The following is a 20,515-nucleotide window of genomic DNA, read 5'->3' as shown; positions in this document are numbered from 1 at the left end:
GCTCAGTCAGTTAAGAACTTAAAACATTTCGATTTTATTTACTATTGTCTGGACACAGAAACATCTAACCAAGCTACTATTTGTTAGATCTGTGCTTGTGTTTCTCCTTAGTTTGGAAATTCATCTCCTTAATGATTTAGTAAAAGTAAATGGAATGATTTAGTAAAAGTAAATGGGAAGAGCAGGTAATGAGCAACTAATGAAGGGTGAAGGGGCAGGTAAGTAGAGGACACCCCTCCCTGCTTTCTTCTCATTTGAGAACTATGAGTCTCTCATACTCATAAAACATGGTTTTGGGGTTTTTTTTGTTGTAGGTTTTTTTTTTATTTTGCGTCCCCCCCATTTAAAAGGTTTGGCTTGTTTTTCAGTTGAATTAAGAGATTCTTAGTGTATGATGAGTTTTATTACATAGCTAGGACTGTGTAGTAAGTCAAACCCACGTCGGGGTTAGCAAACATCCCTCCCCCTCCGCCTTGGAGAACTTCTGGTGCTATCAAGAGAGTAGTGCAAGTGAGCATATATTTAAAATTCAGTTCTAGAAATAACTGTGGCTTTAGTTTTAATTTCAGTTTGATGCTATTAGATGCTACCTCTAGAATACCACACTCGTGTAAAAAAAGAAGTATTTTATATGTACTTTATGTGCATGCATACTAATGCAGATTATAACAACTTATCAGAATAATATACACATCTTATTAAAACAAATATTTGGTACAAATCTTTTTACTGCCAACTAAAACTAGATGACCATTTCAGAGGCATACTTGGCAGGCAATGCTGCCTTTTGTGTAATTATCACACACATTACAACTTTAAACTAATGGATTTTTTTTCTTTTAGCAGAGCTAGGAAAAGCACCAGAGACCAGTCAGTGTCATACCAAGCTTTGTTGCTAACAGATTCACACATGATCAAAGATTACTAGATGTACTAAATTTAGTAAGCCGGATTTGTTATTTAGGTTGAACAGCATGTGGACAAATTGATAAAACAATCACTTGAGTGGGTATCAAACCACAACAAAAAAGGGTATAGAAATTTGTAGCAGATTTGACATAACCACTTAACAAAAAATATACCCCAACTAAAAACACTGAAATTGCATACTGTTTCTACATTGTACATTCACACCACAGAAATATGAAAATGCACAATCATTTCATGTTCTTTAAGCATTCCAAAGCCTTACCTTTGACGAGCCATTGGAGTACATCTGTATCATATTTTCTGCTCCCTGTTTTACCTTCAATTCTATATCCAATTGCTTCTTTAAGGCCATCAATCTGTTGTTAGTAGAAAAACGAGGATCGCTATTTGGAGTATCGGGAGTCCTAGGACAATCTGTGAATTAAAGGTAAGATGTAATGTGTGCAGAAAAAAAAAAAAAAAAAAAAAAAGAAAAAAGGGAAAAAACTAAACCCCACCAACCAAAACCAAATCCCTCCCCCCAAAAACACCCTAAACTTTTCTATTCTATTAAGTTATAGATTAAACAAAGCTGGAACATCATACTTAAGTATTAGTACTGACCCTCCTGTCCAGAGCTGCTTTGCAACAGCACGGCAAATGCGCCTTAACATGAAAAGCCTCACGGAAGCCTAGTGACTCCTACACATGTCCTAATTCACATGAATCACTTCCGGGAGTGGTAAAATAGGCAGGTTTGCAGCTAGGTCTATTTTCGTTTCAAAGGAGATTTATTTCTTCTGCAATGTCTCGAGTCAATTAAAAATGCAGTTTTCCATTAAGCTTTCTTACACTCCTGATTTTAAATCTAAGTGTTTTAAAAACAAACTTGGATAATAGTATTCAATACTAATGAGCATGGTCTAAATACAGATATTAAGTAGATCCTCATCGATTCTAGTGTGAACACTGCAAACATGGTTTATGTCAAAATTAGGAATAGATAAAGTGAGCCTTTTCCTTAGTCGTAAAGCTGAATGATTTTTGCTCTGGAATCATAACAGACTTCTGGGATAATTGAATAGATAAGCAGACAGGTTATTGAACAACTGTGATCTGTGGGAAGGATAAAGCTTTTTCATTTGACAATATTATTATGTTTAGATCTCCATCTCGTTGGATTAATTTAATACAATGCAAGTTAGTTTTATCAATCAAATTATATAGTCAAACTCCTTAACTTTTCTACCCTCCTCCAGAAAAGTCTACTAATCACTGGTTCATATCTCAGCTTCTGCAACATGAACTGCCAGCAAACTGAAAATAAGTGGCCACTGGACTATTTCCTAGTACCCATCTATTTCCAACACTACTGTCCTTTCAAGCTAACTATCTTCCCTAACCGTCCCAATGGCTTCTCTTTCAAACTTTTCATAAACGAGCATAAATTATGTCCACTGTAATAGTGATTTTTTTGTTGTTGATTTCTTCTACCCTAATAACTGAGAGAATACCTTCTCTATGGGCAGATGACATTAGTTGGTCTCCTGGAAGATAATATTTACCCGATACTAACAGTACAGTCTTTTTTTAATTAATTTTCCTTGAATTAAAAGCAGGATGATGGATCAAGTTCCCGAAATCCTCAATTATTAGAAAACACAGGCATTGCACTAGTAACTTAAAAATTATTAATTATGAGGTGTCATGGGGAGGAGATGTCTTATCTGCCATTTCATATTTCTTCTGTAGAAGCTTCTGATAACTAGTTTTGGAGATTTAATACATTTTACATTTGAGTTTGCTGTGTAATTTCCTCCTAAATTGCAATTTTTGCTGAGGCTACATACAGATTTCATATAAGGAGGAGTTTTAATTTCCTCTGCTGCTAATTCACTCTACAGTTCAAGCCACTTCAAGACTCTTCCTGCATCCTCACTACTTAAAGGTAGTACAGAAAATACCAGATGTTTTTTAAATAATAATAATAAAAAAAAAAATCTGTGTTTTTCCTCATCTGTTTTGTCGTTCATCCTCTCCTCAATGTTTTGGCTTGGTTTCTCTGTGAAACTACACTTGAACAGCTTTACCTTAAATCTGTTATTAATAAAACAAAGATTAACAACGTGCTTTCCTCTCACTTATGTCTGCACATTCAACTAATCCTCACCTAATAATCTATTCAAAATTAGAACAAACGTGAAACTTGAAAGTCACAGCGTCAAGTCTCCTTGTAAATTAGATTAATCGTATAAATGAGTATTTACCAACTTCAGATTTATGATGCAGGCCTCTACCACTTAAAGATCCCAGCCCTCTGATGATCCCTGGGAAGAACGTGGGACTCCTGAAGTCTGTTTTCAGAGCTTCTAAAGATGCACACGAGCAGTCTTCCTTTGCATTAAAACACCACTCAAGTTGCAAGTCAAGGACTAATTAGAGATACCATGGTTCAGGTTGCCCAGGCAGCTGTTATTACCTCCCTTTGCGTGGCTGCACTGTGAAGGTGTAACCACATCACTTACCTGGGTAATCTCAAGAGCTGGCCTGCACTTGTGGACCTAAACTACCCTCTACCATTTAGTTTACATGGTTCTACTATACGCTTTGTTAGTAACCAGCAGCAAAGGAAACTTTTCTGCAGTATGGATTAATTGCTAGAAAGAAATCATTTTTTGCCTTCAGGCACAATAGCTGCTCGCTAAACTCCCAAACATGGAACAATATGGTTTCTTAACAAAAGATATTTCTTTATTTTAAAAAGACGACGACATGTTTACCAACAGCTGTTCAGAAGTGGCTTCCAAGTGACTCCTCCTCCCCGCCGACCCCATTACAATTCAGTAAGCAGCCTGAGGCAGCTTCTTATAGAAGAATTCAGATTAAAGTTTTAAATCAGCCAGACAAACTGGTCCTATTATGGAAAGCGTTGACAATCTTAGCAGCAGCACTACAAGCTACATCTGTATTAGCTGTTTCCCTCTCTCTTTGTAACGTCCACTGAAGTTGTAATCACTTTGGTATGGCTAGTTATCTCTGATCTATTTGTGTAAAGCACTATGCAGAGGGGCTCAAATCTCATCCAGAGACATTTAGTCATCTTCATAATACAAATAAATAATAAATTCATCCAGATAGTTACAATAAATGGGATTTATGTATATGCTTAAACAACAGTTAAGCACTCATTCCAAATTGATATTTCTCTCAAGTAATTAAGTAGGGACAGGGGGAAATAAGATTCTCCAGTTTGCCACGTTTGTCGGTCAATAAGGACAGTACGAGACTTGCCATTTTGGATGCATTCAAGTCCAGCTTTGCATAGGACAGCAAGAGCTTTGCTGGGGTATGGATCAGTGCCCCTAGACATTTTCTTCCTGACAGTGAATATCAAGTGAAGTAACAGATGTATTTCAAGTGCACTTGACTTCATTTCAAGTAACCAGCATGTTATTTTTGCTGAACAACTATGAATGTTGTTGCTTAACACTAATGAGTTTTGTGTGGTTTGTTAGCACACAACCAGGCTGCTGGAAGAGCTGCAGTACTGCTTCGCCAGCACCTGCAATATCCTGTTTTCATGAAAATATACTTTTAAGACTTAAAATAAGTTAATAGTGATGGTTTAACTGATTTTTTTTTTTTTTAATGTCTGGACTGCATCAGGACAACAGCAGTTTTCAGTCTGAAATGTTTATCTTAACCATGATCTTTGCTCTTCCAAAAACCTTTTCGGTTGAGTCTTTGCATAGTGCTCACCAGCAAAAACTTCTTGCTTCTAAACTGCCTGTTACCAGCACTCCCATCTAAAATTGTATTTATTAGAGTAGTGACGCCAACTGTACTCTTCTGAGACTGCTGCTCATTCCTTTGGGGACTCTTCCCCAGGTATGCTATTTCTTCAATAAGCTCAGTGTGAAATCTAGGATCTCATGTAACTTTCTGATTTTGGGTTCCCAGATGGTACTGCAGCATGCTGCTAAGCTACTCACTTAGCAGCAAGTGCCCTTTGGTAAATAATTAATTTTAATCTTATTTGAGGATATTTAATTGCAGTTAGCCTCATCAGTATCATACCCAACAGAAATACCTGTGATGCATGTTTAGGCATTGCTGGAGAAGGGAAGAAAGAGGCATCATCAGGCTTTTCTCAGGAAGTCAGATGGTTGTATCAGCACTTGAACTAAGCCATCAGTAAGTCCAAGGCAGCAGTGGACATTCTGCACTCAGAGAACATCCAGCACTGACCTCCTGGAAACTTCTGAAGTTCAATTGAGTTTCAGTTCAGTAATGGCTAATTTTAACTACTAAACAAGTGACAAGAGATTGTTTCAAATTGCTTCAATAATGTTAATTCTACACTGAGGTTCCCAAAAGTTACCATGAAATTTCTATGGATATGAGCCTTGTAGGTGTAGTCTGCTGTCTAAAAAGTCACTAACCTCTACCAATTTGGTTGTTACCTCTGCCAGTTTCCAGTAATTGGTCTTATACGGACACTTTGGTGTCTGACAGATTAACCTAGTCATTTGTAGGGACAAAGAAATCCCCAGAACAGTCTCACTCCCCTGTCAGATAGTCATATACTTAAAACAAAATAATTTATTTTCTTCGTGACCCCTACAGCCAAATTTGGTGTAAAGTGGATAGCTTGGAAGTTAGTTAGGAGAATGGAAGAAGAGGCATGAACCTGTCTTTTTGATTTCATGTTCTCCATGTTTTATCCAGTGTCCTCAATTCCCTCAAAGGTTTTTCTACCATCTCACCTCCCTACCCACCTTTATTTCAGCTCTATGGAACAGATTAATTTCCCAATTTATATATATCCTACATATCAACTATACACCTAATTAAATCAGTGACTCTCTGTAGGCAAGCTATTTCAATCTTACACCTCACTGAGTCATATTAAAAACCACAATCTCAACTGCTACTTTTTAGACACATGAAAAGAATATCAATCTGTGCTACTGTGTAGAAGTATGTTTTCAAGGTACAAAATTTCTTCATCTCTAAGACTGAAGTAATCATTCCCATGTTACACATTAAAATAAGTCTCTCAGATTTTCAGCAGTAATGGTCACTAGGCTTGTCCTACTCATTTTGTATTGCTGCACTCTGCTTCGCTTCTAAGTGCTGACCTACAGATTTTAAAACTCCGCATCCTAGTACGACTAATACGCTGCACAATAAGGGCAGACCTGGGTACAAAGTCCCACATCTAAACCAAATCTAGGTTCACCAGCAACCCCAATAATGGGGTTCACCAGCAATAATGTAACGTAAACCTATGTTATGCTAAAAGTTGTTTCTGAATCATGCATCCACTGCCAAATATGCCCTCACATTCCGTAATACAGCGTTTTGGCAAACTGCATTTTTTGGTTAACGTTTAATACCTATTCTTCAAATAGTTGTCAAAATAATTTCCTATGACATTAGGACATGGGAAGCTTTCAGCCCTAGGCAAACTACCATCAAAACACCTTAACTTGCTTGAAATGGAATGTTATTAAAACACGTTTTTGCTCAGTAGATTCATTAACACCATATTTAATGGTTTTAACATGTATCAATTATACTGTGCTGATTACAAAGAAGTTACACTACAGATTAGTGGTTCATTAAAAAAGTAACGTGTAAGTTACTGCTTGATACCATAAGCAACAGTAAGAGCCACAACAGCTTGCACAGCACTTTTCAGCTCTAAATCTGGAGCACTTTACAAATATATGTTCACACCCACTTTTCAGATACAGGAACAGGAAAAGATTAAATGACTCTTCCAAGTTACCACAATGACCTTTCAACCAGTCAACAGAAACAGTCCCAAAATCTTCAGAGTTCAGGCCTGACCTGCCAAAGGGATTATCATCTTATAGGCAATGATTCTCTCAGTGTTACTTCTCAATGGATCTCAGTCCTGACTCTAGAAGACAGGGAAAAACACAGGGCCACCCCCAAAAAACACTGAAGTATGTGAAGAGAACACAGGCCTTGACTCCCGCAGCTCTTGAACCCTCTTTACCTGGTTTTCAGCATTCATGCTCTGCACAGTCTAAAAATTTCCCATATGTTTCCTCCTCTCAAATCATTTGTCACTAACCAGAAAAAGGTCAAACACAAGCTAAAGTGAAAAGCTGTAACTTAGAATAAAGTTAACCTCTGGAAACAATGCACTTATTCGTTCAGCTCCCATATTCATCAATAAATGGTTATTAAATTCACTGTCACTCCTGAGCAGAAGAATTCCCAAACTGAGATACCTGTGACCTCTCCACAGAATTATCTTCTGTCAGATGGCAGTGACCTCTAGGGCCACGTACCTATGCATTTGCTGAATATTATGTGTGTACACATGCACACACACAAACACACCCACAAAGTTGGCATGTCCTAAGGTTTACATTACCAACCTTATTTTGCAAAGGCCAAGCTCACTAATACCTTAAGTCAAACCTAAGACTTCAGTATTAAAAATCAGAGTATCTCCTAGATCACCTGCACCCATTAGTCTCAAGACAGACAGAATGTTTACTGGTAGTGCTCCCCCTTCATGAATTAGTGACCATGAATGAGGAAGGAGACAGGCAATGAAATTACAAGGCAAACAATATAAAAAACTCAAGCATTTCAATTTTGGAGGGTGGGTACTTGTACATCTTTGATCTAGAAAGAGATATTAAAAGAATTAAAGACTACTTTTCCCCAGAAGGTTAAGCAATATATTCTATTAAAATGGGTCTTACGTAGGAATACCTGATGTGATACTATCCAGAGAATATAAAGACCTCAACAGAATTAGTAAGTTTTTTTCCTTGCATATTTCAATAATTAAGTAAGGCTGTAAAAGCTATCTATCAATAACACTTTGAACAGAATGAATGAAAGTTAAAAACATAGGACTAAGTTTAGCATGCATCAAAAGCAGGTAGAAGCACATAAGTTTATCAACTTCGATCTTTTATCCCTTGAGCCTTTCATGAAGTCTCTGGTATTTGAACACAAGGCGCAATGAGCCTGGCTGCTAGCATTTATTCACAAAAGCAGTGGGCACTGCTGGCCTTTTCTGAAGTGTACTAAGATTCTGAACAACATTATTTAGATCTTTGTACCCAAACCATCTCTTTAGAACTAGTAAATGCTTTCTTAGGGTCTACTGCATTTCCTGAGTCACGCAGAAGGACAATATTGCTCATTAACTCATTGTGATACAGTTTTAAAATGCCACACTGGAAGGGGGCATTCCAACAAAGGCATTCTGTGCTCATCCACTTTTCAATTCTACTACTAGATGAACTTCACAAATTTATGTCCGCACAGATTTTTATATTCGGTCTATACACAGTTTGTATACAATTTTCTTTCTGTTCCACTCTTCCCGTTCCTTTAAAAGCCACACTACTGTCAACACTGAAGTGGATTTTCATAAACCTTAGCCGACAGGGAACAGAATGCTTCATGCCTACTAAAAACCCAGTGGCCATCTATGAACCACACATTATTGTATTCGTTCCCATTTCACGCTGCAACAACTACTTCGCCTCACTAGTTCCAGCTGTCCCCCACCTCTGCCCCTTGTATCTCGCCAAGATCAAAAGCAAAAAATTCAGAGAATACAGAGAACACTGTGCAACCCACCGTGGACACTTCAACACTTTTGCAGCATGTTACAGGGCCAGATAGTACAAATTGCTGACATCACCTGCCAGTATCTTCCTAAATTCTCACTGTAACAAACCTCTCTTCACAAGGATGATGCGGTCTTTTATTCGACTTCTAGGCTTGGCATTCACTTCACAAACACCTTCTATGGCTTGTGCACATTTATTAACTTTTTGCCAAGAAGAGCCTGTGCAATGTGAAATCACCAGGCTGGCAACAGCTCCCAAGTCATTCCACAAAGCTGAAAAAGGGCTGTTTACTTTCACAACATTCCATCTTAAAATACCAAGCCTGGTATTTTCAAAAGATACATTCAAAATTAGCATTGACTCACTGCCATGCCAGAGAAAATACTAATTAAAACCATTAATTACAACCATTCTGTGAAAACAATTTCAAATTGTCTTTAAAGTGGTAGCTTCATTACGGAAAAGCCTGAAGACTTAACAAATCGTTGCCACAGTAAGAAATGTTCGATAAGTTAGTCAGATAAACGGTGTAACAGAAAAACAGTTTTTTAAAGTTAGATTTAAGTTAAAAAAAACCCAAACCTTTAAGTACAAGTGTTATAATTTTTTTCCCCATAGACTAAAAAGGTGTGTTAATGCTGATGTCTACAGCATTAACTCGGAGAAAGTCACTGGAAGAGCTACTGAATTTTGTTTTTATACAGTGAAAAGCTTTTAGGAAATATTACAGCGATTGAGATAATATTTTAATACAGTAATAACTGAAAGCGAAGAACTGGTACACGTTAAGTTAGTCTTTAGAGCATCATCAAACAGACCATGAAATACAGTGCTCCCCAGAAAACAATTTAAAACTCAAAGGGACTGGACACTTATTTGTGAATCAAAACAAATAGGCACACATAAGCAACAAACTCACCAGCTATGGATTTGCTCATTCCCAGAGCAATTTTTTCAAGTGAAATAGGATACAGCTTATCTAAGGTAAGAGGAAAAACTGATTTCACAGTAATGTACGGTACCTGCAACATCTTCTGGATCCGTTACAACAATGTGTGCATTTAACTCCTGTAACTTATGATGCAAGTCTTCTAACTTCTTATTTGATTTTTTCAAAATGTTGTCCACATATGCCAAGTTCTTTTTATCCGTTGTGACCTTCCTGAGGTTCTCCGCTCCCTCTTTGATTTTAAGTTCCTTCCTTATTTCCCGCTTGATCTGGTCCTTTACTTCATCCAGCTTCTGCTGTACCATTGTATCTGAAAAGTCCAACTTTTGGCCAGTGCTCACATTCTCAGAGGCTAGAAGACTTTTGGCATCCCCCTAGAGAGAAAAACAGTAATATAACTACCAGGAAACACTGTTTCTTGACAACACATGCTGCATGCTTAAAATGATTAGGCTTTAGGCCTCTGTATATTAAACACTCACTTTTTAAGACCATTTACTAACCATGGGTCTACCCTCATGTTGCCCTAAAGCAACAATCTCACAAGACATTACATGTTAACTGGAGTTACATTTTACAAGAGATTTATTTTAAATTTAGTGACATCTTTACTATGCCTATTTTTAACACAGAGATTTAAATACTTCTGGATTTGTCATGGCTGCTTGCCTGGCAGTTATATGCCTCAGAGCTAATGACTCACATTTGTAATTTTCTAGACTTAATTGCATGTTTTAATAGACCAAATGGATATAGGAAATAAGACTAACTTCTAACAATTATTATCTATGATGAATTTTTATACATTCATTAGAATAGATTCCTTTTAAAGATTGTAAAACAAAAAAAGTTAAAAAAAACTTAGTGATGTTTACAAAAATATTGACATCTTTATAAAGATTTATCAAGATGTTACCGGAAAATAAATTGGCTAGATTTTTTTTTGTTTTTAAATCCCTCAAATAAAGCCTTTCACTTTAAAAAATAATTAAAAATATCTTACTTCCTTATGCAGGACAAGCTAGGCTGAAATAAAAAAAAAAAAAAAAAACAAAAACAAACCCAAAACACCAACATTGCAGTGATGAATGGAAGTTGGTGTTGCAAGGGAGCAGGGGATGAAAAGTTTTCAGACCACCAGTACCTATGAGGCCATGCGTTTGCCTAGTACAGGTTTACGTATCATTGAGAAGTAAGAGTACAAAGGGCATGTTCTAGAACCTACATCAATAAAGTACAAATACAATTAATTATATACATAATTAAGACTTCCTGTGCGTCTTATACATGGACCCTGAACAATGGGTAGACACTAGGTCCTACCCAAAAAGTCTTAGCCAGAGCTAAGTGAGTGAAGATCAAAGAAGGGCTCCTCTGAACTTAGAATCTGATCCAATCGTAATTCAGGATGTATTCAGTAAATGTGTGGCCTTATCTGTACGTAACTAGCCAAAAGACCAAAATTCCAGTAAACTTCCTTAAACACAATGAAGAAGTTGCCTAGGCTTCTGAAATATTTGGGTGGACAGGTATTTGAAAGGATGATGAAAAATTCAAAAGTTTTGGGTGCAAACTTAGTTATTGTTATTTGCTGTTGGAAACACCAACAATACAGCAGAGGAAACAGTAGAAGACAACATTCAGGAAGGAGTTCAAGAGGCACCGCACTGGGCTAATAAACTGTAAGAACGTCCCAGAACACACAATCTCTAAACATAGTGCACAGCGAGTTGTTTGTTTTCAAAAGAATTGGGGAAATGAGGATCATGAAGGTTGTGCCTGGGCCATATACGTCAACAGATAATGTTGGTCAAACTATTTCAATCTGTGCACATTCCAGTGATACTGCCTTCCATAAGCAAGATCCAACCTACAAGTCCTCAACTATAATTTTACAAGTTCACTAAATCACCTTTAAACCCCTCTTATCAAAACATTTCTACCCATAGCTGCTACTTTTAGTACAAGAAGTAAGCCATGCAAAGATTCATAAATATTAAAAGTAGTTGGAATCACTGTCTTGCCACAGAATTTGTCTATCAGTGACAAAGACAACAAACAAGCAATTTAGAAATGACAAGCTGAGTAAGAAATGGAAGAGGAAACAAATCATGCAAATTTATACTTGAAGTGCACTTGTGATTCCTGTAAGTACATTTCTGTTAGTGCAGATTAAAATAAATAATTTATTATGCATATGTAGAGAGGCTATTAATAGTTGTACTGGGAAATACATGACATTGTTTCCATATATAGACATATAAAAAGAATCAACTTTTTTTTTTAAAGAATAATCAATAGTGATGAGCATCTAGTACAAAGGTTCATATCCATAATGTAGGAAACCAACCATGATGTGTTGAGTGTTCTGAAAAACAACTGAAACTGGAAATAAATTCATATAGCAAACTATTTAAGTAAAAAGTATATCCAAATTAGATTCATATCTTTGATTTTCCTATTTGTCTAACATAAAAATTTAGGATGTAAAAAAAAGAGCTTCAAGGTTAGTATACTACTATTTAGCCTTTAAAACCAGGTCAAAACCAGTGTTTGTAAATAAAAAAGTATCTATTTTTAAACCATAATCCTTTGCACTTGTTCTGCAAGCTTCCTAGAAATAAACTCATCATCTACCTCCTTCAAAGCATGATATTACACTTTACAAAGTTCACAGGAGAAAGACAAGTGGTAAATGCAAAAAAACCAACCCACAACCAAACCACCCCAAAACCAAGAGAAAAAACTTTATTCCGTTTTCCAATAGCACCTGAAGTATGCTAAAATTATGCCAAGAACATACACTTCTCAAACAGAACAATGTAATTAAAATATAAATAATTCAGAAATAGTGTTGACTAGGGTTTTCCAGAGAGACTTCGGTTAATTGTTTATCTATTGAACAATAACGTATTTTGTTACGGGGGAGGTTTTTATCCCTCTACAAGCCCTACATCCCACCTGTCAAAGAGATGTTATGTTCTTCCATAAACAGGTTTTTGGAGCCCTTGTTCCAGATATGGAGTCTCTAACAAGTCTTCAGTTAAATTAAATCTCCATGATCATTAGTAATTTGCATTCCAAATATCCAGTAATTAAGTTAAAAGTTCTCCTCAGCTTGAGCAGTCTCAGCAGCATCTTTATCCCTGGACTTAAGGGTTTCAGGATACAGAGCCATCTTCTTCAATCTGCTTCCGAGACAGCTAAGAGTTCAATAGCGTGGATGCTAACACTGGACACATCGCCTGTGCATTTAAGCATTCATCTTTAAATCCCCCCAAAAGCCCCAGATGGTGCTCCTTCTGTCTCTCCTGTCATCCAGGAGTTAATTATACCTTTGAACTAAACGTATCGTGTCACCTAGTCACCTCGATGTGTCACCTGGCACAAGGGTCACTGGCAAATAAACAGCCTTCCAAGGAGGCAACCGTGCACTGAGTGACCCTGAAGGTCGCTGTGAACGCAGAGCAAGAGCGTGTTCTGCAAGCAAAGTTGCTCCACTCCTGCACTGACACGTTTCGCTGCTGGGAAGCAACGTAGGTTTGCGACAGATCCTCGTGCTGGAGAGATGAGTAGCCTCAGCAATGCTCCATTTTAAAATGGAGATAATGCCAAGATGGACACAAACGGACAGAACATCTACGAGTTGAGTAAGAGAACTGAGGTAGGATTTTTTTTTTTTTTTTTAAGAATAGCACCTCCCAAAATGCCAAACTCAAACTCTACTTTTAAACTGAGAAGTGACTTAAAACACAGGATATTCCAGCTTTATTTGATGACAACCTATGACAAGTCTCTTGTTAGACTTAAAGATTCTTAAAAAAAAAAAAAAAAAAAATCTTTTCCCCATTTGGATAAACTCTCTCCCAGGTTGTCTCACATCCATTAGGACATCGGTGTTCTGTCCCCTCAACCTGAACATTAAGTACGTCAAAAGAAACAACGGCCGGAGGCGGGGGCCAGGTCCTTTCCTTCACACTGCTCAAGCAGGCAGGGTGCAACGACAGGAGAAATCATTTGCATTCTCTATGCCAAGAAACCATCGATGGATTTTGCACAGCCACTTCCTTTACCCTCCCTCCCAGAATCATTTAACATAAAATATCTTATGAGTGGAAATGCTCTGAAGCAGCTAATGACTAAACCACTCGGGCTGGCAAAACAGAGAACAGGCCTCGCTGCTTTAAAATCGAAGACAAAAGAATGGGCAGCCAGTTATCGATTCTCAGTTTCTTTTTTAATTCTGGTAGTCTTTTGACTGCTGGTTAAGAGAGAGGAGCCAGTCTTTGCTGGGCGGTCCCAGAGCGGGCCGGGCGGCAGAGCACCCTTCTTCTCCCCCTCGCCGGGCGGCAGAGCACCCTTCTTCTCCCCCTCGCCGGGCGGCAGAGCACCCTTCTTCTCCCCCTCGCCGGGCGGCAGGCTGCTGGTGACCTAGTTCTCTGCCCCAGCAGCAAAGGAAGGGCAGCAGGCACCCGGTGCTGCTCCTGACAACCTGCTCCTGCGCCGTACGGAAAGCAATTAGAGGCAGTGGTGCATACGTCTTTGCAATGGGAAAATACGTGTTTATGAATCAGACTGGACGTTTCTGAAACATTTGAGCATGTAATGAAACTAAAACCATGTTTACTACAACGAACTCTCACGGACCGCAAATTAGATACCAGTGCTTTAAGGAAAAAACCAAACCAACCCCCCTCATATACAGCTTTCCTACTGCAACGGCTTAATGACTCAACCTCACTTTGATTGCTGGCTCGAAGACTATCTATTTGCACAGATGAATTCAAGATGCCAGCCTTCAATTTCTGTCCTCCTGGGAAATGTTTTAAGTATGGTTGCTGAAAATGATGGGTAGTGGGCTGAGCGTGTCTTTTAATAACACACACAGAGTCTATTCTGGCTGATGGCGGTGAAAGAGAGTAGCAGTGGTGTTTAGAAAAACCCATGGGGGCCCTGCACTTTTTCCTCAGGTCAATTCTGAACCAAATAATCGGTGAAGCAGGTGCCTTGCCAAACTGCATTTACCACCCAAACTCCCACTTAAGAATAAAACATCCGAACTGCTGAATGATGGAAATGGTACTGCTGAATAGAAGAGAGTACCATGAAGCTGAACATATCAGAGAATCTGCTTAAGTTGTGTAAACTGAATGACTTCCAAGCCAAAATGAGATTCTCAAATTACCACCTCTTAGAAGAAAGGTAATGCTAAAATCCCGGGCGTTAATAACTCCCAAAGACTCGCTCCTAAGAGCACAGTACAGCTGCACTGCGTTATACCACGTATACACCACAGAGAATATTGAACAGGGCAAGAATTCAGATTGCTGACTTCTGGTAGGAAGTGTTATAGAAGGGAAGCGGAGCCTTAAACTACAGCCTGCTTAACAGCTGATGAGTAGTCATGCACGATACTATTTACACTTCACATTGACTTGCTACTAGCACACATTCAACCTGCCTTTAGGGGGAAAAAAAAAAAACAAACCACGACCATATCAAAACTCACAGTAAAACTGCATATATTTTTTTCCTGAAACTATTAGCATTCATTTTCATATCCTCTTGAATTTAGTAACCATTTCAACAGATAATAATAGACAATTAAACAAAAGAAAACCTGTTTGACAAGGATGTAAAAAATGCTTGGTTATTTAATATAAGCATACTGATTTCAAATATAAAAATAGGATTTTCATCTTATGTGTCATTTAAAAAAATACCACAATCCAGAAAGACTAAATGTTTGTTAATTTTTTCATTTCATTTTGAAGAGCAGGAAGTACAGATTTGGAACTACTAGGTGTCTCAGTATGATTTTCTGAATAATCTTTTAGGGGGAAAAGAAAAAAAAAAAGTTGTTTTTCTGAACTAACTGCCAAGGTCCCTGAAGCTCTCTATAGTAATTCCTGAAACTACAGTAGTCTTTGATTTTAAGAACAATGTTAATCAATTGCAAATTTCCCTTCCCCCCTGAAGTCATTCATAAAACCAGATGTGATGGCTTGTCTGGATTACTGGAACTACATGGGCTATTTCCTCCTGCCCAGAAGCAAATGTGATTGTGGTCAAGATCTCAGCACTCACCCAACATCAAGAACAAAAAAAAAAAAAAAAAAAACCCAAAAAAACCCCAAAACCCACCACACCAAAAAGCCCCACCAACCTTGGAGGCTTAATAGATTTTGGCATTAGTTTGCTGTGCTAACATGTCGCAAATCAGGATTTAAGTTTAATCTAAGTCACAGCTCTCTGCTTTGTAACAAGAAGCTGCTTAAGGCACAAATATCCATAGTGCATTGCATTATACTTATCCACTATATATAGCGGATGAATTCCAGTCGGACACTGATTAAATGGGGTTCAATTCCTGTGCGCAAACAGTGGGTGCCTGGCTGCATCTATAAGAGATGAAATAGATAAAAAAAAAGTGTTCCTCAACATAGGGATGTCCAACGTACAGTCCTCAGTCAGCTGGTCCCTTCTGCCCCTCTCTCCCAGTTTCGGCTGTTGCCCCGATGAACGCTTCAGGAGGAACGTTTGCTTTTAATCACACCATAGCTGCTAGGCTGCAGCACTCGGTCCTCCAGCACCTGTATGAAAAGCTGGGTGGCCTGCCTCAGCCAGAGCATCGCACCTAAACACGTAATAAAATTCCCCGGGGATTCCTTGCTAACATCTAGGCTTCCAGCCACAAACAATCCCCGATTAGGCCAGCGTTTACTAACGCACAGAAGCAAATGTGATTGTGGTCAAGATCTCAGCAAAAGGTGCACAGACCTCCTCCAACAGCAGCACAGACTTGCTTACGGCACTGGAAGCTGGGGCGTGCAGTGCTGTGCCCACGTCGATTACAGAAAGGGGTGCACGAGAGAGATTTCCTTGCCACAGAAGGGGAGGAAAACATTTTAAGAAATGCTGCCTGCAGCTGCTTCTTATTGTAGAATCATAGAATCGTTTAGGTTGGAAAAGACCTTTAAGATCATCCAGTCCAACCATTAACCCACACTACCAAGTCTACTCGAAGCCAATCAAGGGTAGGCTAGACTAAACCATGTCCCCAAGTGCCACATCTACCCGTTTTTTGAACACTTCCAGGGATGGGGACTCCACCACCTCTCTGGGCAGCCTGTTCCAATTCTTGACCACTCTTTCCATGAAGAAATTTTTCCTAATTTCCAGCCTAAACCTCCCCTGGCACAGCTTGAGCCCATTTCCTCTCGTCCTATCGCTAACTACATGGGAGAAGAGACCAACACCCACCTCACTACACCCTCCTTGCAGGCAGTTGTAGGGAGCAATAAGGTCTCCCCTCAGCCTCCTCTTCTCCAGCCTAAACACCCCCAGCTCCCTCAGCCGCTCCTCATCAGCCCTGTACTCCAGACCCTATTGCAGCAGCTCCTGATGGTTTTATGCTAGGAGAAGGACCTGCAAGGAGGCTTGCAAAGAAATATGACATTCAGAGAAAATCCCCGCAGTCGCCTTTCTCGTGATCGCGAGGACTCGGCGGAGGCTGTGGCACAGCACAAGCAAGGAGCACCTGAATCTGGGATCAGCAGATGGCTACGGTATCCAAGCAGCATGACTAGATATTCTGGCAACAGGCGTGGTACAGACACTTCAGCGGTTTCCAAACTTTTATCAAGTTCCTACCCCCAGCCAAAAAATTCCAACGCAGCCCAGCACAGCACAAATAAACCTTCCCCTCTCTAGTTTCAGATGTGCAAAAGAAACAGCACAAATCCCCGTTATGATGAATGGGGCCTGCTGTCACAACTTGCATTTACATGTGTCCAGGAACAAGATCAGTGTATGAAATTATGCCTATAACAACGCCACTCCTCCATTCTCTACGAGACCTTGCTGTCTTAGTTTTAATTTAGCTTCTAATTTTTAAGTGCATGTGAAGTACCAATGATTATCAGTGGTGCTACAGTAACTGAGTTAGTATAACAAGAAGCAGAATACATACTCGGAAGAAAACTGCATTTTACATCATTAATACGGTTTCAAGCAGACCACACACAGTAGTAGAAGCTCTATTAAATGCCAAAATATAAACGAGCTCTTTCAAGATACAGGGAAAAAGATTTTATGAGCTGTTAATACCATACTGCACACTGGAAGTATCTCCAATAATGATCTATCATAGAACTGTGCCAAGAAGACTGAAGTAATTCCCCGAAAATGCAGCCTCACCTAGATGCAAGCAGTAGAAGCACTGAAATGATAATTTCTCAGCTAATTCCTGGAACATTATCATAGCATGTATTTGTAATGTGATAGATACACACGCTCCTGTTTAAAAGATGAGGAAAACCAGGTGGATTAAATGACAGTTCAATAAATGAAAGAAAAGCAACTTCAAAGCAGCACAATATATTTAAGAAAAGAAGTCCCTTAGGCACAGACTCTGAACTGGAGCTGTATTTGTAATGTACTGGACTAGGCAGCAAAAATGGACACGCATGCGTGTCGTATCTCCTACTGCCAACACAGGAATCCATGCACAAACTTGGTTTGCATTTTCCAAGTTTGATCTGAAAAACTTAGTCTTCTTTTGAGACATACTTTGAGGAAAAATTCTTAAGACCCCATCACACAGATAATGTGAAGACTGGTAATTAGCAGAGAAATTACTATTTTTGTGTGTTTGACAGTTTGAGGCTGCTTTGGAAAAAAAAAAAATTAAAAAGTATATAGCAAAAATAAGCATTGAAAGGGATTTAGGTTTTGGTGGGTTTTGGCATTGTTTTGTTTGTTTGTTATTTTAAACACGTCCAAATAAACATGGAGTTATTGTTTTCTTCATGGGAACATCTGTAATTTTCTATACCATGTAAATATATAAACAACTTAATCCTAATGGCCTAGAATTATTTCTTGAATATATACAGTATGTACTTTTAAAATAAAGTGTCTATTTTAATATTCTTGCCAAATACTATGTATGGGTATGCATAATATCCATTTCTTTTAGAAATTAATACACTCACTTTGAGTTACTGCTAGGGACTAAACCAAGGTTTTTTGGGGGTTTGGTTTTTTTTTTTTTTGAGAGAGAGCAATTCTTATCACGAGACTTGTCTCAGTGTGACTTGATTGATTTCTCTGTAGTTACATTAAGCTCAAGTTTGGTGCAAGCAGTTGTTTTACTGCTCTGAAATGCTCGAAGTCTAACAGAACTTACTGAAGAAAGAGAACTATTTAAGATAAAGCTAAGGTCATCATGCAAATGTTGTGTGGAGAATTTGCCTCTAAGTACTAGTAATACAGAAACTAGTAATCTGTCCACAAGAGATAAACACTCTCCCCCTTCCCCAAATAAAACATAACTAGCAAGGTATCTGTTGAAGCATGTGTTAAAGCAAACACCTAAAATAAAGCATTTCTGCTGCTACGGAAAGTTAGTATAATTTTGTTTCATGTCACCTCAATATACTTTTATTGTTTTTTTCATATGAAATATTTGCTGAATTTTGTCTAACATTCAGAGCAGAATAATATTACAAATATAGCTCGAGATGCTGGAAAAAATAATACTACTCTATTACGCAAGCTACAGGATATGATATTTAATTTGGTAGAAGAGACTTTCAAAGGTAAAAAGGTCAGTCAACAGACATGAGTCACCACCATGCCTTATGACTTTGATAGCTCCTCCTCAAACACAACGCACACCGTACAAAGGTGAGAGTTTGTTGGGCACGCCTCCAAAAGTACACTTACCTTAATGTAAAGTTAACATTGCAACTATGCATTTTCAAGGGCTGTAATGTTAACATTAAGATAAACACGTGTGGTTAAATTTCTGCTTGTAAAGAAGTTTTAATCACTACACAGAAATATCCAAATAAACCCCCAAGGAACCCAAACCCCAGTTATTAATACTTAATGACAAACTGGTCCACTCCCATTTGTAAGGTGGTTCTCTTCTATTATGATAAAAATGAATTAGATAATAGCTACTATTACCTAATTAAAAGGTATTATTATCTATCTCAGATAATGCAACAGATTGACCATTCTGCTCATCCACAAATTACAGTATCAGCTATTGCCACATCTGTAAGTGGTGGTACTTAAATAAAAGTGTTACACATTCTAACTAAACTACAGGAGAAGAATGCTAAAATGCCTTACTACAAGAACTCGTCAGTACAATTTGGGACTTTTCTGTTCTTTCAGTGCAGGTTAAAAAAATCTTAAATCATTGAAAAGATGTAAAAAAATTCTCAGCTAGCAAACAGGAATTTCTCAATAACACATACAAGCGTTGGGACACTGTTAAAGAATGAAACACTAATTTCTTTAATCTGAAAAGCACAACAAAGTGATCCACGTATGAGAATCTCTGTTTCTGGGATGGATAATTATGATTTAAAAAAAAAAAACCCAACCCTCTCTGTTTCTGGCAATTCCAGCTTTCAGCACAGACAACTGCTACGTTAGTCCATTTAACTTTACTGTATTTTACAGGAGCTATTTTTAGCCATTGCAAAACTAATGGAAGAGCTGAGAGTCTACATTCCACTCTAATTAAGCCATCATCTTTAACAGCCAACTATTTTGTACATTACAAATGCAGCAATACATATCAGAGATAATACTAACATCTGTTTTATGAGGCAACAGGCCAAATGGCTAAATACTAGATCCTGGTGAAGGAACCAGAATTTTTGCTTTCTAGGACTGTGCGAGAGTGCCTTCACCACAGCTTATGGCTTCCCCAGCTTGGCAGCTGAATCCGTTATTACAGGAAAGGGATGTATGTTTGTATTTATACCAGGGAACTATGGCTTTATAATCCAGGATTGAGAACTCCTTCACAGTAGTTTTGGCTATTATATCTGAAGTCACTACCTCACACTCCAACCAGCTGGAAATGCTGCTCCCGTTTTCATCTCCAGCAGTAAAAGAAGGATGGAAAAGCCTCCTTAAATCCTTTCCTCATCTTTACAGGTGGTCAGTAGAAAAGATCACTTTTCACTATCAGGGATAATAAGTATTGCCACACCCAAAA

General features: G+C 38.3%; 1 protein-coding gene across 3 annotated transcripts in view; it reads right to left on the bottom strand.

Annotated features, from left to right (window-relative positions):
• Nucleotides 1–20,515, bottom strand: part of PKN2 (protein kinase N2) — a 55,811-nt gene that overhangs the window by 20,750 nt on the left and 14,546 nt on the right. For all 3 annotated transcript variants that reach the window (XM_075711602.1, XM_075711603.1, XM_075711604.1), the window contains exons 2-3: nt 9,566–9,866; nt 1,193–1,344 (exon numbers count right to left, since the gene is read on the bottom strand). In XM_075711602.1, the coding sequence (XP_075567717.1) occupies nt 1,193–1,344; nt 9,566–9,866 (453 nt within the window). The remainder of the gene's footprint in view (nt 1–1,192; nt 1,345–9,565; nt 9,867–20,515) is intronic.

Source organism: Pelecanus crispus, chromosome 5 (assembly GCF_030463565.1).
Source record: "Pelecanus crispus isolate bPelCri1 chromosome 5, bPelCri1.pri, whole genome shotgun sequence".
NCBI classification, from domain to species: Eukaryota; Metazoa; Chordata; class Aves; order Pelecaniformes; family Pelecanidae; genus Pelecanus; species Pelecanus crispus.
The sequence above is the reverse complement of the archived record's forward strand: the minus strand, read 5'-3'. Positions and strand labels throughout refer to the sequence as shown.